The sequence below is a fragment of the Pezoporus occidentalis genome, unplaced genomic scaffold (genome assembly GCF_034315485.1).
Source record: "Pezoporus occidentalis ecotype Australia unplaced genomic scaffold, CSIRO_AGI_Poc_V1 ctg107, whole genome shotgun sequence".
In the NCBI taxonomy this organism is placed as follows: Eukaryota; Metazoa; Chordata; class Aves; order Psittaciformes; family Psittacidae; genus Pezoporus; species Pezoporus occidentalis.
Genome location: NW_026912854.1, coordinates 1,506,335 through 1,533,299, shown reverse-complemented (window position 1 = coordinate 1,533,299; position 26,965 = coordinate 1,506,335). Strand labels below are relative to the sequence as shown.

The following is a 26,965-nucleotide window of genomic DNA, read 5'->3' as shown; positions in this document are numbered from 1 at the left end:
GCTGTGCTTGATAAACTGATTTTATGAGTATCCCTGTGACAGAACTTTGCATCTGGCACTGTCCCTGTGACCTCCTTAGCACATTCTTGCATAAAGAGTACATTTATTGGCTGCACCTCTCATTAATTCCACCTAAATTGCACTTTTAAAGCATATATACACCAATTAGAATTCTAGCAAGGCCTGTAGTTATGCACCTTAACTGAGAGCCTTTGTGATGTCCTTTTAATAATGACAACTGGTTTTTGAAGGATTAAAGCTTGTTTCATATGTAAAGATAGTTTGATCCAAGAATTCAAGCATTAGAGGCACCAAATAACCATGTTTTAAATCAGCCTCCCCAAATCATTCCTGCGAATTCATCAGCAAAGGTACCAAAATTTGCACTCCCACATTCGTCATGAAAATATGATAATGAAAGGCTAATGATAATTTACTCACCCATCAGGAGAAAAATTACTCATTCTCAGCATGCAGGAGAAAATAGTCTTGCAAGAATGGCTTAGGGGATATCTTAATAATTACACAGCAGCCAGTGGTAAGAACTGAGTGGTTTAAAGTGCTTGTTTTGAGAGATGCAACCAGGTACTTTGCTCAGGCACTCGATGAGCAGCGCAGTATATATAGGTGCGTGTGACAGAATTGAAAGAGTCCTCTAAACTGAGTGGTTTATGTAAATTTGATAGGCTGTTACTTATATTAGCCTTGGGGAATTCATGGAAATTTGCATTTATTCCATTCTGGCTTTTGTTCCTGTAAACAACCATTCTAGCTTGAGGTTTACTTTAATAAAGAGAAGGTTACCACTGGCAAAATGTGGTTAAAATAATTTGTACAGTGATTTGACAGCGTGGAGAAAGATCCCCTAATGCTGTAAAACACCTCGTGGTCCCCTTTGTACCAGAAGTTGTCATGATCTTGGTTCAGACAGCCTTGCGTTGTAACTCGGTTTCTTCAGTAGATCTTTTAAGATGATGTGATTGTTTTTCTTGCATGACAGACATCACTTAAATTACTTGGCCTTTTGGAAGAAAGAGCTTCTGGGGACAGCTATTTCCTAGCATCATAGAATGGTTGAGGTTGGAAAAGACCTTTAAGATCTTTGGGTCCAACTGTTAACTCAGCACTGCCAAGGCCACCACTAAACCGTGTCCCTAAGTGCCCCATCGACAGGTCTTTTAAATACCTCCAGGGATGGTGGCTGTTTAATGCTTCAGGGGCTTTTTAAAACTGAAACAGGGTGGGTTTTTTTGCCTAGGTTAGTCACGTATGGTAGTAAATTGATGCATCTGTTATTTCAGATATGAAGAGATGTTGAACACAAAAGGACAGATGGTTTCCAAACTCTCCTGTACGGCAAATCAGTTGTATTTGGAAGCAGCTGCGAAGTACCTGAGTATGAACAGAACGGAGGAGATGATGCGAGTCCTCTCAAAACTTGACGTAGAGGATCAGCTCGAGTTCCTGAAGTCTCGTGGCTGCCTGCGCCAAACAGCAGACTTACTCAAAAGGGAAGGTCGAGAGGAGGAAGCTGCCAAGCTGATGAAGCAGCATGGCTTTGCTCTGGAAGCAGCTAACCTCACGGCTGTAAAAGAGTTCCGTGCATCGTGTTTGCTTGCTGCAGCTCGCGCCGGTATCGCTCGCTGTTCGGAATCGGACCCGGTGGGAATGGAGCTCATCCTTAAAGAAGCCCTCGAGCTGTATGAACAAACGAAGCAGACGTCAGGCATTGCTGAGGCTGTGTTCTTGCAGGGGGTTCTGAAGGGAGACTTCACGAAGCTGAGCAGCGCCTACTGTCAGTTCCTGTCTCTGAATCACGCCGCTGGTGCCGTGGAGGCTCTCTTTGCGTTGTCTCGCTGCAGCGCTCCTTGCCAGAACGTCCTCTTTATGGCAATACGTGGCTTGATGGCTCTGCTGAGTCTGGTTAGGAGTTTGAAGAAAGCAGCCACCAATGCAGAGAAAGATATGGTGAAGTTATGCTTTGCCTACTTTGGGATTGTCCCAACAGGTGACAGTTGCCTGGTGTCCCAAAATGAAGGTGAACCCATTCTCAGGTTTTTGTTAGGCAAACCATGTCTAAAAGAGACGAAGACAAAAGGTGGCTTCTCAGTAAGCACAGAGGAGGTAAAATCAGCTTTGAAGTGGCACTTGTTAAGCAGATTGTGCTCAATCACCCATGAGTTACTGAGCAAGCATTACCCTGATATTTGTCTGAAGTTCATTGTTGGCCTGAACTGTGAAGATAAAGCCTGTAAGGATTACCATAAGCCCTTGTTGCGCCATGAGGCAAAGACAATAATTCAGTGTAAAATGCACCTGGTGGCAATAAATGGCCTGCTATTGGAAGCCGCCTGTGTTTTCCCTAAAGAGCTACTTAACCAGTACAAAGGCTTTGCAGACGTTTTGACTGCTGACAAACATGCATCGTGTAAAGCCCTCCTGGATATGTTTTTTCCTAGCCATTTCCATTTGAGAATACTGTCTGAGAACCCAAAGGCATGCAAAGAAATCCTGGAGGTCAGTAACCTTATTTCCAAACCCTGCAGAGCAATGTTGAAGGCGTACCTCACGTTTAAGTTTAAAAATGAAGAGACTGCAGCCAGAAGAGAATCGACTGACTTGTGGCTACACATCATGCAAGTCCTCATCTTATCCTCGGGGTATCCCGAGGAGTTTGAGAAACTGCTTTTTAAGGAAGAGGACGATTATAACAAAGAGCTCAACCTTGCTTTGGCAAAGGCAAAAAACTCCCCAAAGGGGAAAGGCCAAGGAGGAAAGACCAAAGGAATAGAGGGCAGATACGGTATGTTGCTGCCTGACAAAAATGCTGAGCACGGAGGGAGAACACACTTGTGCTTCATTCGCCTCCTTGAAAACTCACTGGAGCAATTCTACGTTCACAAGAACCCGGAAAACTGTAAAAGGTTTTTCTTCCGGTTTATGAATGTCCTGGTCAAGAAGTGCACGAGATACCTGATTCCAAGCATAGGAAACACGGTGATGTTGTTGGAATTCCAGTATATTCTCTGTTGCGCTGTCCTGATGCGTCTCTCCAAGAACATTACTCTCTGCTTTCCAAAGAGCTACATTGCTCTCATCCATTACTGGGAGTTCTTGTTCAAAAGCAAGGACCGTAACAAAGAACCTAGAGACACATTTTCTATTATACAGGAGTACAGGCCAAAGGACACCTATGTGGCTGTACAGAAGTTCATGTTTCACCTCTATTATCTGGCAGAGGTTTTGTGTGGAGTTCATGGAAGGTTCAATGTCCTTCTGGATGCTTTTGAGGACCCTGACTGTATAACTTCAGGGGAGGCTGAGCGGACTGTCGTGCTGTGCTTAGTGATGCTACTGAATGCTGACCAGGTGCAGAGCTTGAAATACAAATCCCTTTTACACCACCACTTCCCTGAAATCAAGGCGATGCTGAAATCTCAGCACTCGCCCTCTAAAGTGCCTAGAAGGTTGCTGAGGGTTGTGGAACAAGTGAGTGATGCTACACACGTCAGAGAAGTCGCTGTGGGCCTGCAAGAGCTGCTGACAGAGCGAGATGAAGAGTACTTGGTGGACTGCCGATGGAGGTGGGACTCTGCGTACACTCAGGGGCATCCACCCATACGGGGCATCCTGTACGAAAACATAAACCTCGACAGGTTTGTGACCTCTTTGGATAAGACGGAGTATGCTGATGAGCTAGAAAAGGAGCTTGAAAGGGTTCATTGCCTAGAGGACCAGAAGGATCCCCTGGAAGTCATTGCACTCAGCAAGCAGCAGAAGCAGGAGCAGAAAGCATCTGCGCAGCGCCATCTGCGTCGTGTGTTCCACGTCGTTTGCCTGTGTGTGAAGTGGAAGAGGAGAGCCTGCTCCAAAGCTGAGCCTGTTGCCGTGGAAGGGGAGGAGTTTTTATCAGAGATCTTCAAAAGAGCAGATATCGACCAAACCCAGTGTGACCTCTGCGGGGTCAGGTTTATCCAGAGCAGCGAGAGCTATTTCAGCCGGTCAGAAAGCATGGAGGCAGACACTGCTGAACCCGTGACACCAGCAGAGATCAGCGGAGAAGAAAAGCTGCATGCAGAAGGAGATGCGAGTTCTGTGGCCAGTGAGGCTTACCTAGAGCACAGGAACACAGAGGAACACAGGAGTAACAGCGCTGCCTACAAATACTACGCCGACTTTTTCAGGAGGAAGATAGATCCGATGATACGTGATGGACTGGAAGTAGTGGAGGCCATTATGGAAAAGAGTTACACCCAAGGCCATTTGGCGTATAAAGAAGGTTCCAACTTACGCCAGAGAAAAATCAAAGAGAATATTAAGAAGATTTCAGATGCAGTAGAGGAAATCTATGAGAGAAAAGCCTGGGCTAAAGGTAGGAACTTTGATGAGACATTTGTGGCCAAACTGAGGATCTTAATGTGGTCAAGAGAAAGGTATTTCAGGTAGCTGAGGAAAAAAGAACTGAGACAGCTGAGTATATCAAATGCATGCTGACCTCTTCCAAACACAAAGTAATCCATCCGATAGTACAAGTCAAGTGAATAGTGATGAATTTTAGTTAAGTGAGTTTTACCACATGAGCAGATGTGCTGTGTGCTCTGACTTTATCCAGCCTTACAGCAGTGTGTTACGTTAGCCCAGGTAATCTTTGCTGCTTTTTCTACTGTTCTCTGCTCATTTTGTTCTGCCAGCCGTAATAATTGGGATATGCAGGGGCAGAGCATTGGGAGCACATGGAGTCTTTGGTGAAGGATACCTCTGAGTAGTCTGCCCTTGGACTTGTAATTTTGCTAGGGCTGAACAGAAGTGGATACTTGACTACAGATCTGTGGGCTGTCAGACACTCAAAGGCAACCCTGGTGCTCAGTCCACGTGGCACTCAGGAGACACACATTTTGAGTATCCTTTTTTTCACCCATATACTTGAGCATTCATCTAAGCTGATTTTTGCAAGCAGATTTGAATGAGCAGCCTAGGAGCACAATTGTTTGGAGTATTTGCTGTGGGAAAGTGACATCTTAAATCAAAACATTGTTACTGGCTTTAGTTGTGGAAATCTACCAACCCCATCACGTTATCACTTTGCCTGTGATGTCTGACAGGAGTGAAAAGCTGTAATCCTTGATACGTTCATCAGCTCTGATCAGTGAGCCATGGTAAATTTGTACCTAAGCGTTCGGTTGCGATCTTCCTGTGTAAGCTTTACCTTTATTCCTAGTGGAAAGCTTTACCACAGGGATGAATTCCGTGAAGTTTTGCTTATTATTTAGTTGGCTTTCTTCTCAGTGAACCACGCTAGCGAGGAATGTGATGGATGCAGTAAGCTTAATTAAGTAATAGTTGATTTTGTTATGACAATTGCTTGATGAATGTTACCTTGCTCTTCCACTTGGTGAAAATATATTTACAGCAATTATTTGCCTTTGAGGTTACTTTTTCCTCACTTTATAGCAAGCGTTTTTCAAGTCCCTGATGGTGCAGTTAATGAAAGGCTGCAGCATCTTGGGGCGATGTTTGACTTGTGTAATGGAAACCAGGAACTTTCATACCCCCAAAACAGATAAGACAGGATATTTTCAGGAGTTTCTGGTGTACCTTAAAAGGGACAACACAAGGATGCAGAGCTTCTCTTCTGCTAGTGCTAGTGAGGTTAATTGGAATGGGGAGGAATACATCCAGCACTTTGTCCCCACTAGTGAATTTCCCTGCATGTGAGATCAGTGGTGACTGAGACTTCTTCCTTTGCAGCAGCATCACAAAGGCATCTCTGAGTAACTCTGCTTTGTGCTTGGCTTTGAGCTGCTGTCCATCTCTCGGCTGGTTCTTACACAGTGTTAATTGTGCTCCATTTCAGCTGAAGAGGCAATAACCAAACACACCAGCAAATTGGTTGCCACCATTGATGAGGCTCATAAGTGGCTGAAGAAAATGGACTCTCATCAGATAAAAGAAGAAGGTATGTTTTTGAATTGCACAGGTTTCCAACAGGTTTTCTATGTAAAAATTAATTATTAGTGCAGCAAGTGGCTTGGCAGTCCCTGCTTCCTCGCAGAGCTCATAAATACTTGTCATATTAAGCCAAATACTTCTTAAACATGATTATATATTATATATGAAGCTATATTGCCGACATAAAAGAGCAATGACATAACTTGGCATGCTATCAAGAGGAAAAGGTGTTGGGGTTTTCCATACTTCATTCCTTTCTTGTTCTTAATACAGGCTTTGTGCATGATAGAGACTTGGAAAATGAAGTGGAAGATGAAAGCATGGCTTTTGAAGAGCTCGTCTATAAAAAACCCTCCAGAAAAAAAGGAAGATGTGGGAAATGGTGATGAGAAGCAGCATGCAGGTGGCTGTTCTCTCCTCCTAACAGTCTAGTGTTAGAATTAAGAAGCAAAATAGAGGGATGGAGCCAGAAATGGGAAGAGTCTGAAAAAAAAAGAGCAATTTACGCTATTGTGTTTATGTCACTTGTATTCTGTCAGAATAATTACCTATGTGCTGATGATGTAGTTGTTGAGACAAATTTCCTTTCAAACCTCTATGGTAGCTTGAAAGTAGTGAAAAGCCAAAGAAGCAGCAAGTAGGAAGAAATAAGAACGTTTCTGCCTTACCTCAGGGTATTTTCCCACTCTGTCTTCTTTTCCTTCTTCCCTCTTACCTTACATCATCATTCTTCTGAGTTGGAACACTCAGAACAATAGGGTAGTTTCTCTGATTTTAAGAGGTTTTAATCAGTGTTCTTAGGTTACCATTGTAAACCAGGTGTGTTCTGAGTCTTTCTATGTCTGGAAACTCTTGAGTCTTCAGGTGAGATGCTCGCAGTATCTCTCTTCTATTTTTATAGGCAAAACCAGTAATTTCTTAACACATTCCTATTTTTGTCAGTGTACATACTTCTAACTGGCTTAGTATGAACATTACGGATTGTCCTTCATTTCATCAAGTTTTGATATAAACTGTTCCCTGTACATATTGAAATACAGATAATCTGCCTTTAAAAGAATATTGGCATTTTAAGTGTTTTGTAAGGTTTAATTGCTAAAAGGCTTTTTGTAATGTATAATAATGTTTTTATAAAACCTGTAAGATTTTTGGAATCACTTGAATCTTGTCTTCTGTTTTCAATGCTTCCTGAAAGCTGTATGTGACTGCCTGCACCAGTGAGTGCACAGGCTGGGTCCAGAGTATCACGTCGTACTGATGCTGGTTTACTTCTGGGATTTTGGTAGTTCCAGCATAATGGTTGGGCTGGGATAGACTTAATTTTCTTCCTAGTAGCTGGTACAGTGCTGTGTTTGGGATTTAATAAGAGAGTGATGCTGATAACACCCTGATGTTTCAGTTGTTGCTGAGTGGTGTTTATCCTCATGAAGGACTTTTCAGTCTCTCATGCTCTTCCTAAGGAGCCAAGAGGGAGCACAGCTGACCCCAGCTACCCAAAGGGATATTCCATATCATAGAACATCATCTTGGTAGCGGGGGGTTGACTGGAAGGCACTGAGAGCCCCGGGAAGTGGTGAATGCCCCATCCCTGGCAGTGTTCAAGGCCAGGTTGGACACAGGGGCTTGGAGCAAGCTGCTCCAGTGGAAGGGGTCCCTGCCCGTGGCAGGGGTTGGAACTGGGTGAGCTTTGAGGTCCCGTCCAACACAAACCAGTCTGGGATTCTATGAAATGGGAACTCTAGTTGGATCTCCAGGCCAGTATCAGTACTAAAGGCTTTTTTCCCCTATCATGATATCCATAAACAAACATAAACCTTTCTTTTCCATGGCAATCTCTTCAGATCCTGACCCTCTGTGTGCATTAATCCTACTGGAATATTTATTTAGCAAGAAGCGGTTGTCCAGATACACCCTTGGGAGTGGTTTTGTGTTTGTTTAAAAGCTTTTCTCACCCTGGTGGAAGCTCCAGTGTTTTGGCATAGGCAGAGCCTTTGACTCTGAGGGCTTAAGAGCCTTGGTACATGTGAGATGCGTATTGCACCGAGACCTTGGAACTGAGTAGTGGCGGCTGCAGGCTGTCGAGCCCATCCATCCACCTTCTGCCTGTCTAAGTCATGCTGAGTTCAAAAGAATTAAGAAGAGGCTTCAAAATCACAGGAACTGGTGACTTAAAATCTCTCTCCCTGGTGGTACAAAAGTGACCCCTAAATGAAAAAGAAGACTGAACTATTTGCTGTAGTTGGAAGATGGGGATGTGCTCTAAAAGATGCTTGATCCTCCTGTGAATAGGAAGGACTGTGTGGTAAGTGGTGGGGGTAAGTGATGGGTATTTTCCACCTTTTCACCCTTACTTCTCTTAACAGCATTGTTTCATAATACTGTCCACTTTGATTCCAGAGCGCTTCCCTGACAATGAGCTGTTCTAAACTGACCCAGCAAAACGTTTCAACACTTGCTGGTTTTTAGGTGTTTGCTTTCATTCCTAAAGGGAAGCCTTTGATCCTGATGCTCACTGAGAACAGGAGGGAAGAAATTCTCTTGTCTCAGTGTAAATAAAACAAAGCCAGCTGTCCCCATGATGTGATTTGGTGACAGCCAGTTTTGAAGCAGCCTTCCCTATATGAAAGGGGACCACGGATGTTGCTGCGGAGCTTCTGCCTTTGCTGTTGGAGCCTTGAGTTTTGGTGAAAACCTTCACACCTGCACTTAGTGTCTCAGCAGGAGAGTGCACTCTGTGGGGATGCCCATCGTGTGCAGGAACCCTGGGGAGAGGTTTACTGGGCTAAGGCAGATCATCATAGAATCACAGAGGGGTTTGGGGATGGAAGGGACCTTAAAGCTCATCCAGTTCCAATCCCCTGACAGGGAAGAGCTTCTGCCTAAGAGCTCACCTCAGTCTCCCCTCGGGCAGGTTAAAGCCATTCCCCTTGGCCTGTCCCTACATCCCTTGTCCCAAGCCCCTCTCCAGGTTTCCTGCAGCCCCTTCAGGCACTGGAGCTGCTCTCAGGTCTCCCCTTCAGGAGCCTTCTCTTCTCCAGGCTGCCCCAGCCCAGCTCTCTCAGCCTGGCTCCAGAGCAGAGCTGCTCCAGCCCTGGCAGCATCTCCGTGGTCTCCTCTGGCCTCACTAAGTGAAAGAGTTGCCTGTTCTCTGGATCCTGGTTGCACTCACAGGTAGGTAACACACCGAGCTGCTCAAGCGTGTCAAAATACAGCAGCTCTGGGTGGATAACAGAGGTAAGCAGATACTGGCTCAGAGCCGGGGTGGTGCAGCCGGGTATCTTGGTATTGGCCACTTGCTACTATTCCCACCCATTTTCTTCTGAAGCCTCTTCCTTCCCCCAGTCTGCTCAATTGCACGGTCAAGTTCAAAGTGACATGACCTTCAAGGCAAGGAGCGCTGTTTCCCAGGCTACCTCCGTGCTGGTAAGGCTTCTTCTGCTCTTGTGTCCATCAAATGCAGCTATCAGTACTGCTTAGATACCTCCATCCGTTTTTAGAGCCGGGAGATTTTAGGACAACTGGTGCTTTGTGCTCTCGTGTGGTGATTCTGCACTGTATGGTGTGTTCTTGTGTTCTGCACTGTGTGGTAATCAGTGCTGGGGTGAGTTAGCAGTGCTGTCGTATTTATTTGAACCATGATTATTGGGCACATACAAAGCATTCAAGTACTTGACCAAATCATGCCGAACCACGTTTTCCACAGCTCTTACATAAACCATGGTCAGGTTTCCTCAAAGATACACTTGGAGCACTTAACAAGGAGCTCTTGGCTGGAGACCTGCATAAGGAAGAGAGGCGTCAAGCTGAAGTGAATGAGTAAGTAACAGAAAAAGCTGTCAGCTTCCAAGCTGCTTTGCCTGTCTCTGTAAATAACATGCGTTGGGAACCTCACTTCTTCCTGACCCTGTCGCTCCCAATGCGTCTGCTCTTCAATCCGGTGCTGCTCAGACAAGATTAAACACCGCCTCATGGGAAGGAATTGCCCAATGTTGCATTCAGTTTCTCACCTCCCTTCACTTTGGCTGGAGGAGCCTGATGTTTAACAAGGGGGTAAACTCCGAGTGCCATAAGCTGTACCTGTGGCATGGGGTACTTACAGCTCCCTGCTCTGCAGCAGTCTGGGTGGAGGGGGAGAGAAAAGACTTTGATTGCTCGGTGGAATAGGTTTTGTGTTGGGAATGAAGATTAGGTTTTAATAGATGAAACTGGCTGTTTGTTACTGAGCAGTGACCATGGGTGTGGAGGGGAGCTTGTTGCCTGTTTCCCCCAGGTTTTGCCTCAATGATAAATGAGGCAATATCTGCCTTTTTCATCTCATTACTCTTGTGCTTTCTCTTTGAGCAGTATCTCAAGCCCAGACCTTGAGATCTGGCCTAGAATACTGTCTGAACCCAGGTTTTTATAGTCCCTGTAGTTCCATGCAGTGGACAGCCTTGTATTCGTAAGCACAGGTTTTCCCTGCTCCTCATAGTGCCGGTTCCACAGATGTAGAAGTGTTGCACCCTGGCTTAAAACCAAAAGATTGCATTGTGTGTTTAATGATTTTTGATGCTTTCTGCCTTTATTTCCTGAGTTGTTTCGAGTGTCTTCAGCAAAACCTGATTTTCCTCCCAAGCCAGGAGTGCTTGACTTACAAAGAGACAGCAAATCTCAGGAGAGCACTTCTTTCTAGGAGCCAGGTATGAAAGGGAAATACCAATGGGTCACGAGACTTGGGATTAAACCTCAAAACTGGGGAGTATGGCTGAGTTGGACTGCTTGTGACAGGGGAAAGAGAATCAGCCTTTAGTGTCGGGTATCCCCTGTTCCATTCCATCGCCAGGAGTCGGGGTGGCGGGGATCAGCAGTGAGCATCATGTGGATTTGGGGGCAGTGCCTAATGAAGAGCGCTGGAGAAGCCTCTTCTTACCCAGGGTGCTAGTGAAGAGGAGATGTCATAGCTCAGCATGAAGCACTTGGGCAGTGGGTGTGTGTGGAGGAGAGAGTGGGATTGCGCTGTAAAAAGTGCTCACATTTTTAGCCAGACAGCACTTGTGCAGCAAATAAAATCCCTCCCTCCGACAGATGGAGGAGAGGGGAGTGGGAGGGAGCTTTGGAAGCGCACGTTGTCATTTCTGCCTCGGCTGCAAGGGAGGGAGCACCAAATACCAGCCGACAACAGAGGGTGGATTAAAAAGTGCATCGAGGAGGGAGAGGCGACTCCCCGTGGAGCAGCTTCCATCTGGGCCTGTCAGAATGCTGTGCAAACATTAGGCAGCCAAGCTTTGCGGTCGCCCAGTGGACGTGTATTGATCATTCCTGTTTAGAGATGGGGAAATTCAGGAAGAGAGAGTGCAGGATGAAGGATATTGCTTGTAGGGCTGGAACTAATGCTGCCAGCATCTTCTGCTCCCAGTCCCTATATGTTGTTCAGGCTTGGACCAGCTCCCTGGCGTTGACATGGATAATCCCGTACATGTCTGACCCAGCCTTCCCCTGGAATACACTCTCATTTACTTTCCTTGATCAGGATTAATTTACCTGTCGCTTCCATTAGATCTGATGAAATTGAAAGCTCACCTGGAAAAATTCCCATCTGAGAATGGCAGGGAAAGGATCACAAAGTGAGAGTATCTGCTTCCACCTGCAAAACCTTACTGATTACCTCAATACTTGCTTTTAAATGAGAAAAGAAGCATCTCCGATGGTTTCTTGCAATATAAATAAATGAGCTTCCCACATCTCCTCAGGAAAGGGCTGCTGGTTTAAAGCCACACTTCCATGAGGTACTTGGGTGAGGCGTTTAAACCTGAGCTCACAGAGATCTGTAAGCTCTGCTGTCCATGCCCTGCAAGTGAGGCTGTGAGTGTATCTGCACCCAGCACAACTGCCTCAAAACACCTTTTGATCTTTACCCATGTGGGAAAGGGAAATAAATCTGGTAAAAATCAGATTCATTTCATCAGTATAAAAGGAAACCAAGCAAAAGCAGAGTCAGATCCTTCAGTTCTTACTGCAGGGCAGGCAGGTCTCGGTGTACAAGCTAAGTTCAAGTGGACCTCCTGAACTCCTCTGACTTGTTCACCCAGTAGGAAATCAAAGAAAGGCTGTTCTTTGGGCAGTTCAAGTGGATGTTGGTAGCACTGACCTGCTGATGAAGGCTACAGGGCACTGAACCTCTTGCTTTCCCTCTTGGGCTCTAGACAGTGTTTGTTTCTGTGGCTGGGAGGACTGCTGGAGCCAAGGTTCTGGAATGCTGGGCTCCTTGGCTGCTCTTTGGGAGGTGTTCTGGGTGCCTGATCAGGGATCCAAGCCATGGGTTCATCTCCTGGGTTTGTGCTTTTGAACGGTGGTGTCTCAGACCAACCAGTCCTGTTTGTCCCTGCTGTGCTAAACCAGGCAGCAAAACGCATTCTGTAAGGAGCTGGTGTTCATCATTCAGCTATTTTTATAATTGCAGTTTATTTGTGCCTTCAGTGCTGACTCATAAAGCAAGGTATTGCACTGGAGCCGGGAGGGAAATGACCCTGCCTCTTCTACTGCTGCTTTGGAATCTGACTTCTTTGTCCCTCTTTGGGGATCTCTGTCCTACTTGCTGTCACACATCGGCTGGTTGACAGGAAGGCATCAAGAGCCTTGGGCAAAACCAGCTTTATAAGCAAAGCTGGAGAATCCTTCTGCTCCATTTAGAAGAAAAGTCTCTTAAGTAGAATGCAAGAGCATGAAGTGACCCATTTCTAGACTAACTTAGGGGTAGATGAACAAAGAAACTCACATGAAAGTCTGATGGTTTATTTTGCTGTGTGAATCCACAGAATAAAACAGTGGTGGCTTCAGGACACACAACTGGGCCCGCTGTCAGGGGTGTTTCCTCCTAAAATGCCTTTACAGCTCCTGACCTGACCATTGCCATGAGAATGTACCCTGCAGGTCAGATTTAGGTATGAAATACTCATCAATGACCTGGGTGAAGTAAATGTATGAGCTAATTTAGTGTGAGGTGTCCCTGCCCGTGGCAGGGGGGTTGGAACTGGACGATCTTAAGGTGCTTTCCAACCCAAACCATTCTATGATTCTAATGACAAAACCTTGAAGAGGAGGAGTTCAACCTCCTCTGCTTCCAGGTGTCTTGAAAGACAGAGAGATGGCCACATAGAACTCCTGCGTCAGACAGTTTGAACTCCAAATTAAATGTTTGTGATTACTCAGAGTGTTCCATGTAATTACGTTTAATTGATTAAAGCGTAGCGAGTGTTTGCCTTTTATATGTAATTGAAATTTCCATCCAAATTAGCTTAACTCCAATCATGACTAAAAAGGAATCCCCTTAGAAACAAGAAACATTATCTGCGTTTCTCTATTAGAATAGCCTAAAAATTCAGTAACCTCATTACCCGTTCTGCTGGTTCCCAAAGCAAAAGTACCAGATTTAGTAAACCCACCTCACTTACTTGCAAAACAGCAAGTCTTAATAACTGCTAAAAGCGAGGCTCAATCTCCAGCAAAATAACTAAGTATAACAAATGTGAGATAAGAATAAAGCTACATTTTGAATCAGGATGTGTTCTTTGCTGAGCTAAAGCATGTTAAAATTAGCTTTTCCAGCCTTACCCATATGTTACCTTTCTCTTTGAGCTCTTGGAGGCTTTGAGTGCATTTGCTGATAGCTGTGTCTGTGAATTTGACTTTTCTTTAGCTTTTCTTTCTGGTACCAGTTGAGGAAGGAACAATTAATAGATGACCTCAAACCATGCGGTGACCTCAAAGGTACATCTTTCTCTCCCTTCTATTTAGTGCAAGCACATTAAAGCAAATGTGTCCAGTAAAAGTGCTATGCACTCATATGCAATACTAGATGCTTGGCTCCCCACTGAAATCCAAAATCCTCTGTTCAGAAATGCATGCAGTTCATGTAGAGAATAAAACTCTCTGGGATGTGATCCAGTGCAGCCATTACACTGATTTATGAGACCAGCTCAAATGCGCAGCTGCCTCAAGCCAGGCATATGGAAACAGCAGAGAGAAGGATGAGTCTCTCTCTCTCTGAGGTGCCCTGGTGTCTACATGAGATCCATCTCTCCAAAGTGTTTCCTGAAGCTCCTGCCTGAAGCCAGCACTGGAATGGTGGGAGCTTTTGGACACAGAATGGGAGCAGTCAGCCTCTTCCTTACCCAGAATACTCAGACCAACCTCTCCCACCTTGAGACCATGAGACAAAGCTGAGCTGGAGGCAAGGTTCCCCCTTGGATCTGGCCCTTTCATGCAAACAGTCATTAAGAGACTTACTGGGTAAGAAAGGGAGGTGGTGCAGGGACCAACATCTCACAGCCTAGCAGCGGGGTCACTGGGTGATAAAGCCTGCTCTCCTCTTGATGGTTGTGCATTGCACACGAGATAACTTCTGGCTAAACCAAAGGCACAGAGAGCATTCAGAGGTGGGCAAGAGGAAGGTGACACGCTCAAGAATGTGTGTTTGGTTTGATGAACTGAAGCGTCGCTTGTGTGGCCTTTAAACTCTTCCTTAAATCTAGCTCTTGGTCACTCCTCCGGGAGCTCAGGAGTGAAAGAGCCAGCGCTGCTTGTCTCTCAGCACAGGGATCCTAATTGTTTCCCTTTGGATTTATGCCACGTCAGTTAAAGCAATGCTCAGTGAATAAACAAAGCTGTAAGTCATGTGCAGTCATCCCCAACCTACTGGCGTTATTAACAGCACCCACTCCTTGACTTCATAACAGCGAGATTCAGCTTCCCTTTGAATTCTCCCCTGGAAAAGTAGCCATAAAAAACCACAGGAGGCTCAAGCAGGCTCTGTTCTGAAGGAATTCTGATTGAAAACTGATTGTCAGTATTTACCACAGCGTGATTCTCTCTCAATGGTCCTCCTTTGGAGCGCTCACTGAACAGTCAAACCAGATAAGCTTCTAATCTTGCCTCCAGATATTCCCTATGCCCTTGCACTGACGATGCGTGCATTACTGGAACACAGAAATTCGCTGGAGATTTATTCTTTTAAATGTCTGAAACAAGTAAATTCCCATTCCTGCCTTAAAAAGAGAAGTTCAGAGCACGAATCTGCTCACATGGTGCTTTTCCTTCCCTTATCAACTGGTTGGAGCAGCGATCTTTGCTTACAGTCTTGCTTTTCAAGTTCAGGTCATGCTTTTACAGCAGGACACGAAGCCTTGAGTAGAGCAAAATAATGAGCGCAGCCTCCTTAGATCTCCCAGTGGAAAGGGCAAGGAACAGCAAAGCTGCACGCTTCTCAGAACATACTGCTCAAGACAGCTGTGCACAGGCTGCATGCAGTTCCCCAGCTCCTGCTCTGGGCACTGTGTTACACACTGGGCAGTGTCGATGTATGACCAGAGCGCATCGGCACATGTATGACTTACGTATTTAATACGTTTTGCATTTAAAGATACCTGAAACTCCAGATAGCTCCAGTCAATTACTTAAAGCAGGTGAAATCTGTGCAGAAAGCACACATTTTCTCTTTAAAGAGGGGAGTCTTTGTGTTTGCCCCTAAACGAGCAAAGTTACCTATCAAAGCATCTCATCCGCTTGGTTTCAAAGGGACTAGGAGGTTTTGTAGCTCCGGTTAAGGCTGACTCGCTCTTCTGTTCACCTTTGCTGGCACAACTCAACAGCTCGTTCTGATTACTCCCCGGTACAAAGATGGTGTTTTGAATTGCACCTTCAGTTTTACACAGGTCTCAGGCATGCCGCATTTCAACACCAGCTTCGCCTAAGGGAAATGCATCACTAGAGTGAGTTTGACACTTACGGTGATCTTCAGCACAGGCTAAAGGGAGGATAAAACACTGGCTGACACCCACGATCAAGTTATCATTGTAAACGTCACCCCTTTCTTTACAGAAACCACCAGACAGCTGCTGTATTTGTACCTTGTTAAGTAAATCCATGACATAGCTGTGGGGATGCAGGACTCTTCATTCACATTAGTTTACAGACACCATCCACAGGGCTTTACTGATGATGTGAATAAGTTGCCTGGGTAGCAAACTATCATCCCCAGGCTCCCAGGCTGTAAGCAAACACTCCACTCAGGCCTGTTCCTAACAAGTGTAGAGGGATTAGAAACCACTTGCTTACTTTGAACTGTTTTGCTCCTGCTTCCTTACCTGAGACTGATTTATGGATCATTTAAAGGAGGGGAAAGTGCTGTTTGAGGGGGCATTTTTGAAGCGAGCTTATATTTTTGGGTGCCTCATTTTCCAGGCAAATACATGGGGGTTTGGGGAGTGGATCTGCAATGGATTTAAGATGAGTTTGAAGAGAACAGCCTTTGAAACTGCCACCTCTTTTTCTTTTCTCACCTTTTGCCATTGAGATGTCAAGTCTGGTTTTCCTTGGTTTAGACAGACACTGTGGGGAACACTGGCAAATGAGAGAAGTATAAGTGAAAGGCTGTAGTCATCAGTCTCCATAACAGTAAATAGCATCGTCTGTAAGCTTAATACTTCATCCATGATCTGACTGAGCTGGGAGGGGGAATGAGGGATTGTGCCCATACCATTTGACGTGTAACATGAATGGGTAGAAGCAGGGAAAGGGGATTGTTTCCCTCTAAAGGAGCTTACTGCTGTGTCTGAAGGACACACAGCAGAGGAAAGGCTATACTAGGCACATTCCTCTTGGCTGAGTAGCCATGGTTTGGGAGGCCCCTCAACTTCTCCCCTTTCTCCACACCATGAAGTGAAGGGCAAAACCAGAAAATAACTGGCTTGCTGACATGTGGCTGTGTGCTCAAACACCACCTCCATCCAAATCCTAATAAAGCGCTTCATTGCCTGCTCTTGCCTTTTACAGCTTTCTCCTTCACTTGGGTAGAGGTAGATTGGCAGCTATATAGAAGTACTTTCATCACGTCAGCTTCCCCTTGTGTTCCCTGGGGTTGAGCAAAGTTCATCAGGGCCAGTGGAAAACCATGTAGTTTCTCATGAGTTTCTGCCTTGCCCAGTTACGTGCATCTCTTGCGCTCGGGTTTCGCAAGGCTAAGTCAGGGAAGCAACGAAATCAATGCATGAAGAGCTCAGAAGCTTGCAAACCGTGTAATACTGCATATTGGCACAGGAAGCGAAGGGAAGTGCTGTCACAGAAAGGTGGCAAGGCTTTTCAAGTGCTTCCCTGAGGGGCCGAAATGAATGCCATGTGCCCATTGTGCTGTGCTCTTTTACAACTGACAGCGTCTGTGCTGCGGCCCCTGTCTTAAAACCAGTGATATTTAAGCAAGTCCTTCTGGTTTCCTATGACTTGTCCTTTGCCTCCAGCTTTTTATCTGCCCCTTTGCACATTCTTCTGATGATAATAATGTCAGCTCCGCACCATGAGCTGTTGCAGCAGCAGCTACTGATGTTAGCCGAAAAACAGGGCTAATGTGAAGCTATCCATGGATGACTACCCATGTGCAACTGCCAGTTGGTTGTCATCAGCTGCAGATGTGAAGAGCAGTTCCATCCTAGCTGCTTTGCCCTCATAAGAGAATATAATTTGGCTTCTTGTGTGCTTTAAGCTTTCTATACAAGAGAGTTACGTTTCAAATGCCCACCCTCTTGTCAGTTTTGGTAGAAATCAGGCAGTGGTTTCAAAGCTACTAGGTGAGCTTTTTGGTCTTTCTTGCTTGGGAATTCAGGCTTGAAGCAGTTTATTGCATATTTGCCTGCTCCTTCTTCAAGCTGTAAGGTTGATACTTTCAAGATCACCCTTTCTCAATCAGCAGGACTGAATATTCTCTTCTGGTAGCACAAACTCCCATATAACGAACTAGGGCTTCGAAAAATCACTGCTACATCGTGAGATGAACTCTAAAAAGAATAAAACCAAAGTCACCAGAACAGGTTCTCCCATTTTGGCTCTCTTGCTGATTTGGTGTCATGTCCATCGCAGTCCAGTATAAATAGCTAATCTAACCAGTGGCACCAGTTGTCCTAAGCATGCAGCAAAGGAACAGCTGCTGACTGTTTTTAAACTCCATCTTCCTCTATATATTAGAGGGTGTTTGGCAGTGTAATATTATTATTCATACTCCAGTAATACCGAGCTGAAAGTGGAGCCTGAAGTTGCTATGTTTTCTATCTACATGCTGTAGGAGATAATCCTGTCCCCAGTTCCCCTCTATCCCTCCCCACCAAAATATCATAGCAAAGAGGGGAAGAGGAAGGGCTGGCGCCATGAAATGAGGTGCCTTGTGCCTGTCTCCCCAGCAGATCAGTGTTGTCTGTGCTGAGAATAGAGCTCAGTCTCCTGCCTGCCCATTGGAACATTCCCTGAACTCCCCGGCCATATCCCAGGGTCCCAAATAAGAGATTGCTTTTTTTAATGTGGTGTTATAAAACTCCAAAGTTTTAAGGCAACATTATAGATACTTCATAAAGAGAGGAAACTGCGCAAAACACTTGAAGTTCGCTGTGTCTTAGTGTATTGCTGGGCAGTATTCATTTGTTTTCATGCAAGGTTGTTAGGATCCTCATTGAGACAAGGGCTAAAAAGGGGAGAAAAACCTAATTTGGTTTCAAGGTTTCATCACAGGCTTTTCAGACACTCATGAATGGTCAGGAGAATTATATTCCCTATAAATATACTTGTGTTTGCATTATCTTTAGCATAAATGCAGGAGCACTCCATGCTGTTGCCGTGCACAGGCTTGTCTTGGCTCTTGGCCTTGTCAATGTGGTACAATATTCTTCCCCACAACATTCTTTTATTTAATAGGCTTTTCTCTCTTGTAGGACTTTTCTTTCTTTGTCGCTGACTTGGATCCCAATGGTCTTTATTTCCCTGTTCTTCTGGGCTAAACAGCTAAACGCAGGTTCCTGGGGATATAAAAGGAAGGTTTGTATGAGTCATACAAACAAAAATATGTTAACTTCTTGTGTGGGTTGTGATCCATTAGAAACATTCTCATTCCATATGCTTTAACCTTGTCCTTTTTCCCTATTATACCTGTCAAACCACAGCTAATGAAAGTGTCATTTTGGACCCGGTTCATGAGCCCGGTAGACCTGTGTATCACAAAGCATTCAGGTAATTCCAGGTGCAAAGATATGCCACATTACATCATTGCCTCTCAGTATTACTGTGGTGGGAAGGGATTCAGTAACTGTCAGTCTTTTGGGGGTAAGGGTAGTACAAGTGAAGGCAAGTTACATGCTCTGAATTCTCCTCCCTATTGGGTACAAAGCAGCAGATAACCTCCTGCTGCAGGAGCTTCGTCTTCCTCTGTAAAGACCTGGCTCTTTCCAGCTCCCATGAGGATAAACTAAGAGCAGGCTGGTCCCATAGCCTGTCTTCCCAGATGGTTTGACCTGCCTGCTGTGATCGCTGAGGGGTCCCACTGAAGTCCCTGCCTATGGAGGCTTATCCCTTGTGTTCTCCTTGGGGAGAGGTGGTGGAATGCTGAATCCCTGTGTGCCTCCGTTCCCTTTGTGTCATACATGCTGCTTATGGAGAAGGCCATCAGGAATTCCGCTGTGGTCAGCACTGCAACAGCACAGGGAAGCCACAAGTTCTGTCCTGGGGAAGAAATGGGAAAATGCTATTGCAAGCAAGCACAAAGCAACCACTATAGTGCCCTGTTTGCTGTCTGCGTTTTAACTGCGGTGGAATGCATTCATGAATGAAGTGGAAAAGATGGATTCCTCATGCCTCTTCGCTAAGAATCATAACCTAAGTCATCACTTATGATTTAGACCGGATCTTGAGCAAAGGACAGGTTTCGAGTGTTCTTAATGCAGGCACAGAAGCTGGGGTGTTTCTTGTGATGGTGCTAAAGCCCAAGTTTTGAATTATTTAGGAGGTTTCTCAGATCAAATCTTCATTTTTCAAAGTCCTGCTTTTCCCACCCGCCGTGAGCCAGGGCATTGTCTGTGTGACAAGTCCTTATTACAAAAGATAAGCTTTAAGTGAGAATAAATTTAAGGTCTGCAGAAGTCTGACTCAATCAATGAGTCCCTTCCTTTTGCATGTATGAACATCAGAGGCTGTGGCCTTGGACCCCAAAGATGCAGCAGAGGTAGGGCAATTTAGCCCTGTTCACTTTCCTTGTTCCAGCCTTTTCATTCAATGCAGCAGTGAGGAGTTGAATTCATTTAGCTGATGAACATGGGGAGAGAAACACATATTGCCCATTGAGTTACCTGAAGAGGCACCCAGAAAACCAGTGATGCTTCTCTTACCTTGTCAGCAGCGGCTGCCTTGCTCTGGCAGCACTCAGAAGCCAGGCTCGTTCATTAGCACTGACCTCTGTTAGATTAAATGACCTTGAGGTCTCACACTGTTTGCAGTTAAATTCTCTGTTGTCTGAGCCATTACTGGCAATGCAAATCAGTGTCTCCCATCAGCTAAGGTTCCTATTCACTTTACATGACGCATGAAATAAGCTGATGCGTAGCGAATAGAAGTTTTCACAGCAGGGAGAATGTTCAAAGCATCTAAGGAAGGAAGGGAGGGAGCATGTATTTAAAGCTATGCTGTCAACTAGGGAATTCAGTTCCTTAAAAATCCACAAGGAGCTTATGTGTGTCTGTAGGTGTCTGAATACCTTTCAAGAAATGCACCCAGCACCAAATATTGTGATATCAATGGTAAATAAGTCTGGGTTGAAGCCTGGGTTCTATTTCCATTTGTATTCCTATTTCTGTGACTAGCTATGTGACTCTTACTCTTTGTGCCCCAACCTTCTCACTGCGAATATTTATATAAGCTGCTAAAATAAAATGAAGTGTCTGTACACGAACTGTTTTCTCTCCAGCTCTAGGCTTTGATCTGGTCACCTACTCATGAAGATCCTACATGCCTTAGACTGTGGCGTGAGGTTTCACTGAATTTTGATGAGCTTTGAGATACTTGAATGGAAGGCGATATTAATATATTAATATCAATATAATATATATGAAAGGCATAATTAATATAATTTATATTAATATACAAAAAGTCTCCTTTGAGAAGTGCCTTAATGACAAACATTCCCTTCTGTGAGTCTTCCTAGAAGGCAAGAGTCATAAAGGAATACAAATACCTGTGCATTAGCACAGGTAAAGCATGAATCTGGCGTGTCAGGGGCTATCAGGCAATCATCATTTCTAGTCATTGGATACAAATGAGTGTCTCTTAAAACAACACATTAACAGTCTAAAACAAGTCATTAAGGATTACTGCACACCACCAAAACATTGCCATTTATAACACACCTATTATCAATGCCCTTCTCCGTTGCAGCTTCTAATTATCTGAATTTGACACTGATTAAGTGCATTTATGGCTTAGAAACTGAAATAAGGCAGTATGTTAGAGGAAGATAACACAACTTACCCCGGTAAAACCGTAGTGGGTTTTTTAGACCTAAATTTGTCCTTCGAATACTGGTTTGAATAATGCCTGTCATTTTTATTTTACTGATGGCTTTTGCCTTCTTCTTGAGGCCGTCTGAAACATTTCCTTCTGGAGTTCCAGCACAGATGACTGTTACCTACTATTACCTTTATTCAGATTAATTCCTTAATCTTTTTCCCCTTGTATTTCATATACTCAAGCCACAGAACATAGGAAAGAAACACGGTTTGGAGAGAACTCAGTCTTATTTTTAGTCCCCTGTAAAGGTCAGGAGTTTTGTCTTTATTTCTATATTAAATGCATTTGGTTTCTTTTTTTAAAGGGAGCCATATTAAGTGCTGTCTTATTTACAGCATCACTGCTTGCAATATCCCAGTGACGTGGGGTATTCAGATTCATCTGAGATGGAGATGCACTTTTCTTTATAGACTAAGCACAGATTATGTTATAGTGCTGGGCTTTGAGACTTTAAACCTAATTTGCCTCCTCAAGGACTGTGAGCAAGCTGGAAGCTCACTGGGTATGAATGACTTCCACATACAAATGACGAGCTAACATTTTTGTTATTGAAACCACATTACACAACTGCTACCTTTATGCAGATTCCTTCAATATTCTTGATTATATTTCTGGGCATTAGGAAGACAGCTCTCGTCAGACTTTGTGAATAAACTGATTGAGGTTAAAGCAGCTGTTTGTTTCTTGCCAACGGGCAATCATAATGTCTTTTACGTAAAACAGAGCCAAACAGACATAGCTTAGTTGTTCCTTTGCTCTTCCTACTTTACCCTCACTTGATATGGTAAATGTGTACAGGTGATTTATCATTTCCAACACAATGAGTTGTGGCGTTGGAAGGGATGGTGGTACCTGCGGTACAACTTCATAGATCCACCCTGGAAAAATGTGGATCCTATTTTCATGATATTTTCTAAAGAAGGTGAGAAGAAGTACACAAAATGCATGATCATCTAAAGAGAATAATTTCCCAAGAGTATCAGTAGGATCTTTTGTTCTACACATCTCCTTTAATGTAAGTACAGTCCTTGAAAGCAAGCAGGTGCCAGCAGAATCCTGGGTCTCAAGGGAAGGGGAAAGCAAGAGAAAGAACAGGTGATTCCTAAGGCAGAAAGAAATCACTGAGTTTAAGACAAGGTCAAAAGAAACCAGGCTTTCTTCCTACAAGATGCTGAACATTCATTTCCAATGGTGTACCAACAGACCTCTTGTCAGCTGTGGACATACGCAGATACTACTTCTGACCATGGAGATGTGTATCTGACAAGTCTCCACTAATCAGTCATTAGCCTGTGATCTCAGGCTGTGAAATTAAGTGTTCTCACAGGTTTAAAGGTTATTATTGAGAAGCAAATCTTGTGGCTCTTGTTTGTGCTTAGTAAGAAATAGTAAGGAAGTTGCGGATGGTTAAGTAGAGGAATGGGATGGCTGAGATCACCGGCTGGTGGAGAAGAGGATTAAAGGGAAACCAGCTTCACTCACTGTTTGAAAGAGAGGTGACAAATCTCCAGAGGCAAGTAGGAAGGAGATGTCTTCAGACATCTGCATCCACTCTTCATCTGTTCTTCATTCTACGGGAAGAGATGTGAGGACTACCAATCTAGTGTTGACTTTTGAATCGTGTTACAGTCTCATTTTGGAAACCAACTGCAGGGAGTAATACCAGATAATCAGGGCTGCTACTTAGCTCTCCTAAGGGTTTTGCATCCGTGGACAGCAAATCCCTTTAATTGGTGTCATTATCCACATTTCACAGGTGGAAAAGGTCACACAGAGAAATGTGGAGTAACCTGACAGAGGAGGCACAGAGACAGGAACCGAGCACAGCACCTTAATTCTTAAGACCGTGTTAAGTCATCGAGATGCCAAGAACTGCAGGAATTAGTTGCAGCGTTATTCAAAGAGCATGTGAAGGATGGGGTATAGCAGAAGATGCCTTCCACTGCCTTCAGTGAAGCTGAGATTTTACATGGGCATTGGGTGTGGTAGAAGCAGTAGCCTTTTATACCATACAAGCTGCACGTGTTAAACATGACTTTAGTTACGCTCCTCCAGGCAGTTCTAATCCTGAGAACCTATGATATGAAAACATCGGGCAGACAGATAATGGTGACTGTAGGATTAACAAACTCTACACAATGGGGAGAGGCAAAAATAGGAAAATAAATGTGGAATTAGAGAGTTTTGAAATTTTAAACAAACTGGAAGCTTTCGGACAGTGTTGCCTGAAAAGTGATGAAATACTCTGGAAGTGAAATCATAGAAGATAGTTGAATGGACAAAGCTATCAGTAAATGGGCCTGTTTAGCATGTTCTGCTTTGTCCTGTTTGAGGACACAGTTTGAGGACAGAATGATGGAACACTGGCTGTTTTAGTCTGACTTACTACATATCCCTGGCCAGTAGATTTTATCCAGTTATACCTATGGTAAACCCAACTACTTCCATTGGGATGCAGTATATTTTCCACAAAGACATCTTGTTTGGAGATTTCCAGAGAATAAAGCACACCTTCCCTCCGTCATTTGTGCCAAAGATCACTGGCTCCCATTCATAACAGTTATAGTTTGAATTTCTCCAACTTCAGCTTCTAGACATTGACTCTATATTATTCTTTTCCTTTACAAAATTAAAGGACCTTTTAACTCCTGGTGTTTTCCCTATGAAGATATGTACATGCTGTTAGCAAACTGCATCTCCTTTGTAGTATGGTGAGCAGTCTGACTTCTTGTTATAGAATCCTCCAACCAGCTCTGTGGCTTGATGCTTCACTCTCACATCTTTTTCAGTGTGCTCCTCCTGTGTGTGCCAGCTGTGTAGCCAGCATCCCATGGGCAGCCTGGACACTGCAGCACAGGGAGAATAAAATGAACTGCTCGTGCCTCCTTTCCTTCTCACTCTTTACAAAGACATTGGGCAACCAGTTGTTCATGTGCCCAGCTTGTGCTTTGTTTATGTCTTTTTTAATCCAAGACAAACCGAATGATTTCATTCACTCAGCATTCTCCTGGAGGAGCTGCAGCATCCTGGCCTGTATCAGCACCAGTGCGGCAGCAGGGTCAGGCAGTGGTTGTGCCCCTGCACTGGGCACTGGTGAGGATGCACCTCGAAGCCTGTGCTCAGTTCTGGGCCCCTCACTGCAAGAGAGACATTGAGGTGCTGGAGCAGGGCTGGTGCAGGGTCCGGAGCACAAGTGTGATGGGGAATGGCTGAGGGACCTGGGGGGTTCAGTCTGGAGAAGAGAAGGCTCAGGGGGGACCTGATGGCTCCCTACAACTGCCTGACAGGAGGATGGAGCCAGGAGGGGCTGGGCTCTGCTCCCAAGGAACAAGGGATGGGACAAGAGAAAACAGCCTCAAGCTGCACCAGGGCAGGTTTAGATGGAGCTGAGGAACAATTCCTGCCCCAGAGGGTGCTCAGGCATTGGAACAGGCTGCCCAGGGCAGGGCTGCAGTCACCGTCCCTGCAAGTGTTCACACAGCGTGGAGACGAGGCCTCAGTGCCACGGGTTAGGGGTGGCCTCGGCGGTGTCTGGTTGATGGCTGGATTTGAAGATCCTGAAGGTTTTTCCCACCTATGTGACCCTGAGATTTACCAAGCCTGCTCAGCACGGAGGGGAGTCCTCACTGCGGCTGGGTCTCACACCCCATCACCCACGGGTCCATGAAGCCCCCAGCACACAACCGCCCCCCGGCTGCTGGGGACACAGGGACTGCCGGCTGGGGGGGAGCGCGGCGCAGACAGAAGGGGGGACCGGGTCCAGGCGGGTGATGGCCGCGGGGCTGCCCCGGGCTGGGCGGGCTGTGGAGGGGGTGTGACCGCCGCGGTGGCCGCTCCGCAGCGCCGCCTCCCCGCCCGCTCAGTGCCCCGGCAGCCGGGAGGCGGCGCGGAGGCTCCGCGCCTGCGGTGGGGCGCGGTGCGGGCAGCCCCCGAGCCCAGCCCAGCCCAGCCCCGAGCGATGCCGGCCGCCGCGCCACCGCCGCTGCACCCCGCCGCGGGCTCCTGCTGCCCCTATGGCCACTGCGCGGGTAAGCGCCGGTCCCTCGGTACCCCCATCCCTAAACGGGGTCTCGTTGGGAGCGAAGGGGGGTGTGAGGCGGCTCCGGCGAAACTTCCTTCCCCCCCCCGTCCTTGAGTGTGTGTGGGTCTGGTGGCGTTTGGGCTTGAGATGCGGGTGGGGAGAGACGGGGAAAGGAGCGGCTCCCGGTGGGAGAGGGGTTTGGGAGGCTCGGTCGGGCTGCCTGTGCTCCTTCCCACCTCGGCAGCCCTGCGAGGTACGCGAGAGCAAGCTGTGAAGCCTGAGGGTGCAGGCGGTGTTTGTTACTCCGAACGGCAGGCTCAGTGTCCCTTCCGATGTCGGTTGAAGGTTAGAAGTAACTTGCGCTCTTAGTGTAGTCTGTGCGAGCGTGGATCGCTTGGAACGGATGCTCGTGTGCTGCTCGGAGAGCACCGATGCTCTGCAAAGAAAGTAAACGGCACCCGGTGTAAGGAGCTTGAGTTGCAGAGCCGTGTGTTAAACGCACTTAAAGGGGGTGAATTTTCCTTCAGCTCGGAAATTGCTGCAGCTGGAGCTACGCGGGGTACGGGCTGGGACGCAGGGTCCCATGAGGATGCTGGCAGCCAAACCTCTCTGTGGGAAAATGCTGGTTGTGCCCTTGTATCTCCTGACTTTTGTAGTTACGCTGCTTATGTTTGCTCCTGTTTAATAGCAGGTACTTATAGGAAGGCTGTGTCCTAACTTTTCACTGCACAGCGTTATTTCCTGCCTTCCTTAGGGGACATTCAGTGCACAGTGTCAAGGGGACTGGACAGGCAACTGTTTTGAGCTTAATGGGGTGGTTTTCAGGTTGTCAGACACTGTTTGGACACCCCAAACTGAAACTTTAGCTGCGCTCTGTACTGAAAGGTTTCCTTTTAAAGCAAACCAACCAACCAACCCTTTGCAACAGTATGACAAAACTCTGCCTTCCTTCCTTCCTGGGCATTTGCATTGCAACCTGTGTTGTGTGAGGCGATAAAGAGTTTATTGCCAAGCCTTGCAGTGAATCATGCATGCTTTTACTGCTAGCTTTATGCAGAAATAGAAATCTACATCTGTGCTTGTTTGCATGCAAGTTTGTCTTCCCACCTGCCGGTCTCCTTTCCCTATAGCCACCCTCTTTCCTCTTGACACCTCTTGGGTACTTGTTGTATTTTTTATATGGTCTAAATGCAGTTTTGATTCTTCGAAGCGTTGAGAATCAGCAGAGTCCCAAAACAGCCAGCAAGTGAAACCGAGCTTACAAAACATATTACAGCTACGTGATGTGGTAGGAGTGCAGTTATTATAGCAACTCCGTCATGCTCTTCTCAGGAGGTGGCTGAGTTTTGTGTCTCAGGGAGGCATCCTGCAGCTCTCTGGATAAAAAGGATGTTGCAGGCTTAGAGTCTCTTTCTTGTAGGGTAATGGGTGTGGTGAAAGGGCATGGATGGCCCTTGCCATGAGCATTTGGGTGGGATGTTAGGACACATCAGCTGGGAACTGCTTCTAGGAAATCTCATCTGTGGTTCGTTAACCTGAATTGTTTAATTGGACTGTAACTGTCAGCAAAGATAAACTTGGTTTTAATTCAGGATATTGGCAGCAGTTCAAGCCTGTGAATTTCAGCTGGGCTAAACTTACCTTGTC

General features: G+C 45.7%; 2 protein-coding genes and 1 long non-coding RNA gene across 5 annotated transcripts in view; all 3 read left to right on the top strand.

Annotated features, from left to right (window-relative positions):
- The window catches only part of TRANK1 (tetratricopeptide repeat and ankyrin repeat containing 1), a 41,019-nt gene extending 33,916 nt beyond the window's left edge, over positions 1–7,103 (top strand). Inside the window, exons 22-24 of the mRNA XM_062622133.1 lie at positions 1,302–4,372; positions 5,855–5,956; positions 6,223–7,103. Coding sequence (XP_062478117.1) covers positions 1,302–4,372; positions 5,855–5,956; positions 6,223–6,335 — 3,286 coding nt within the window. The 3' untranslated portion in view covers positions 6,336–7,103. The remainder of the gene's footprint in view (positions 1–1,301; positions 4,373–5,854; positions 5,957–6,222) is intronic.
- Positions 7,104–7,482: 379 nt separating this feature from the next.
- LOC134165436 (uncharacterized) overlaps positions 7,483–26,965 on the top strand; it is a 45,686-nt gene continuing 26,203 nt past the window's right edge. Inside the window, exon 1 of the long non-coding RNA XR_009965527.1 lies at positions 7,483–7,641. This is a non-coding gene — a long non-coding RNA (uncharacterized LOC134165436). The remainder of the gene's footprint in view (positions 7,642–26,965) is intronic.
- DCLK3 (doublecortin like kinase 3) overlaps positions 25,173–26,965 on the top strand; it is a 113,030-nt gene continuing 111,237 nt past the window's right edge. For all 3 annotated transcript variants that reach the window (XR_009965515.1, XM_062622158.1, XM_062622146.1), the window contains exon 1: positions 25,173–25,325. Coding sequence is in view for 2 of the 3 variants with exons in the window: in XM_062622158.1 (XP_062478142.1) it covers positions 25,256–25,325 (70 nt within the window). In the remaining variant the exon portion in view is untranslated. The remainder of the gene's footprint in view (positions 25,326–26,965) is intronic.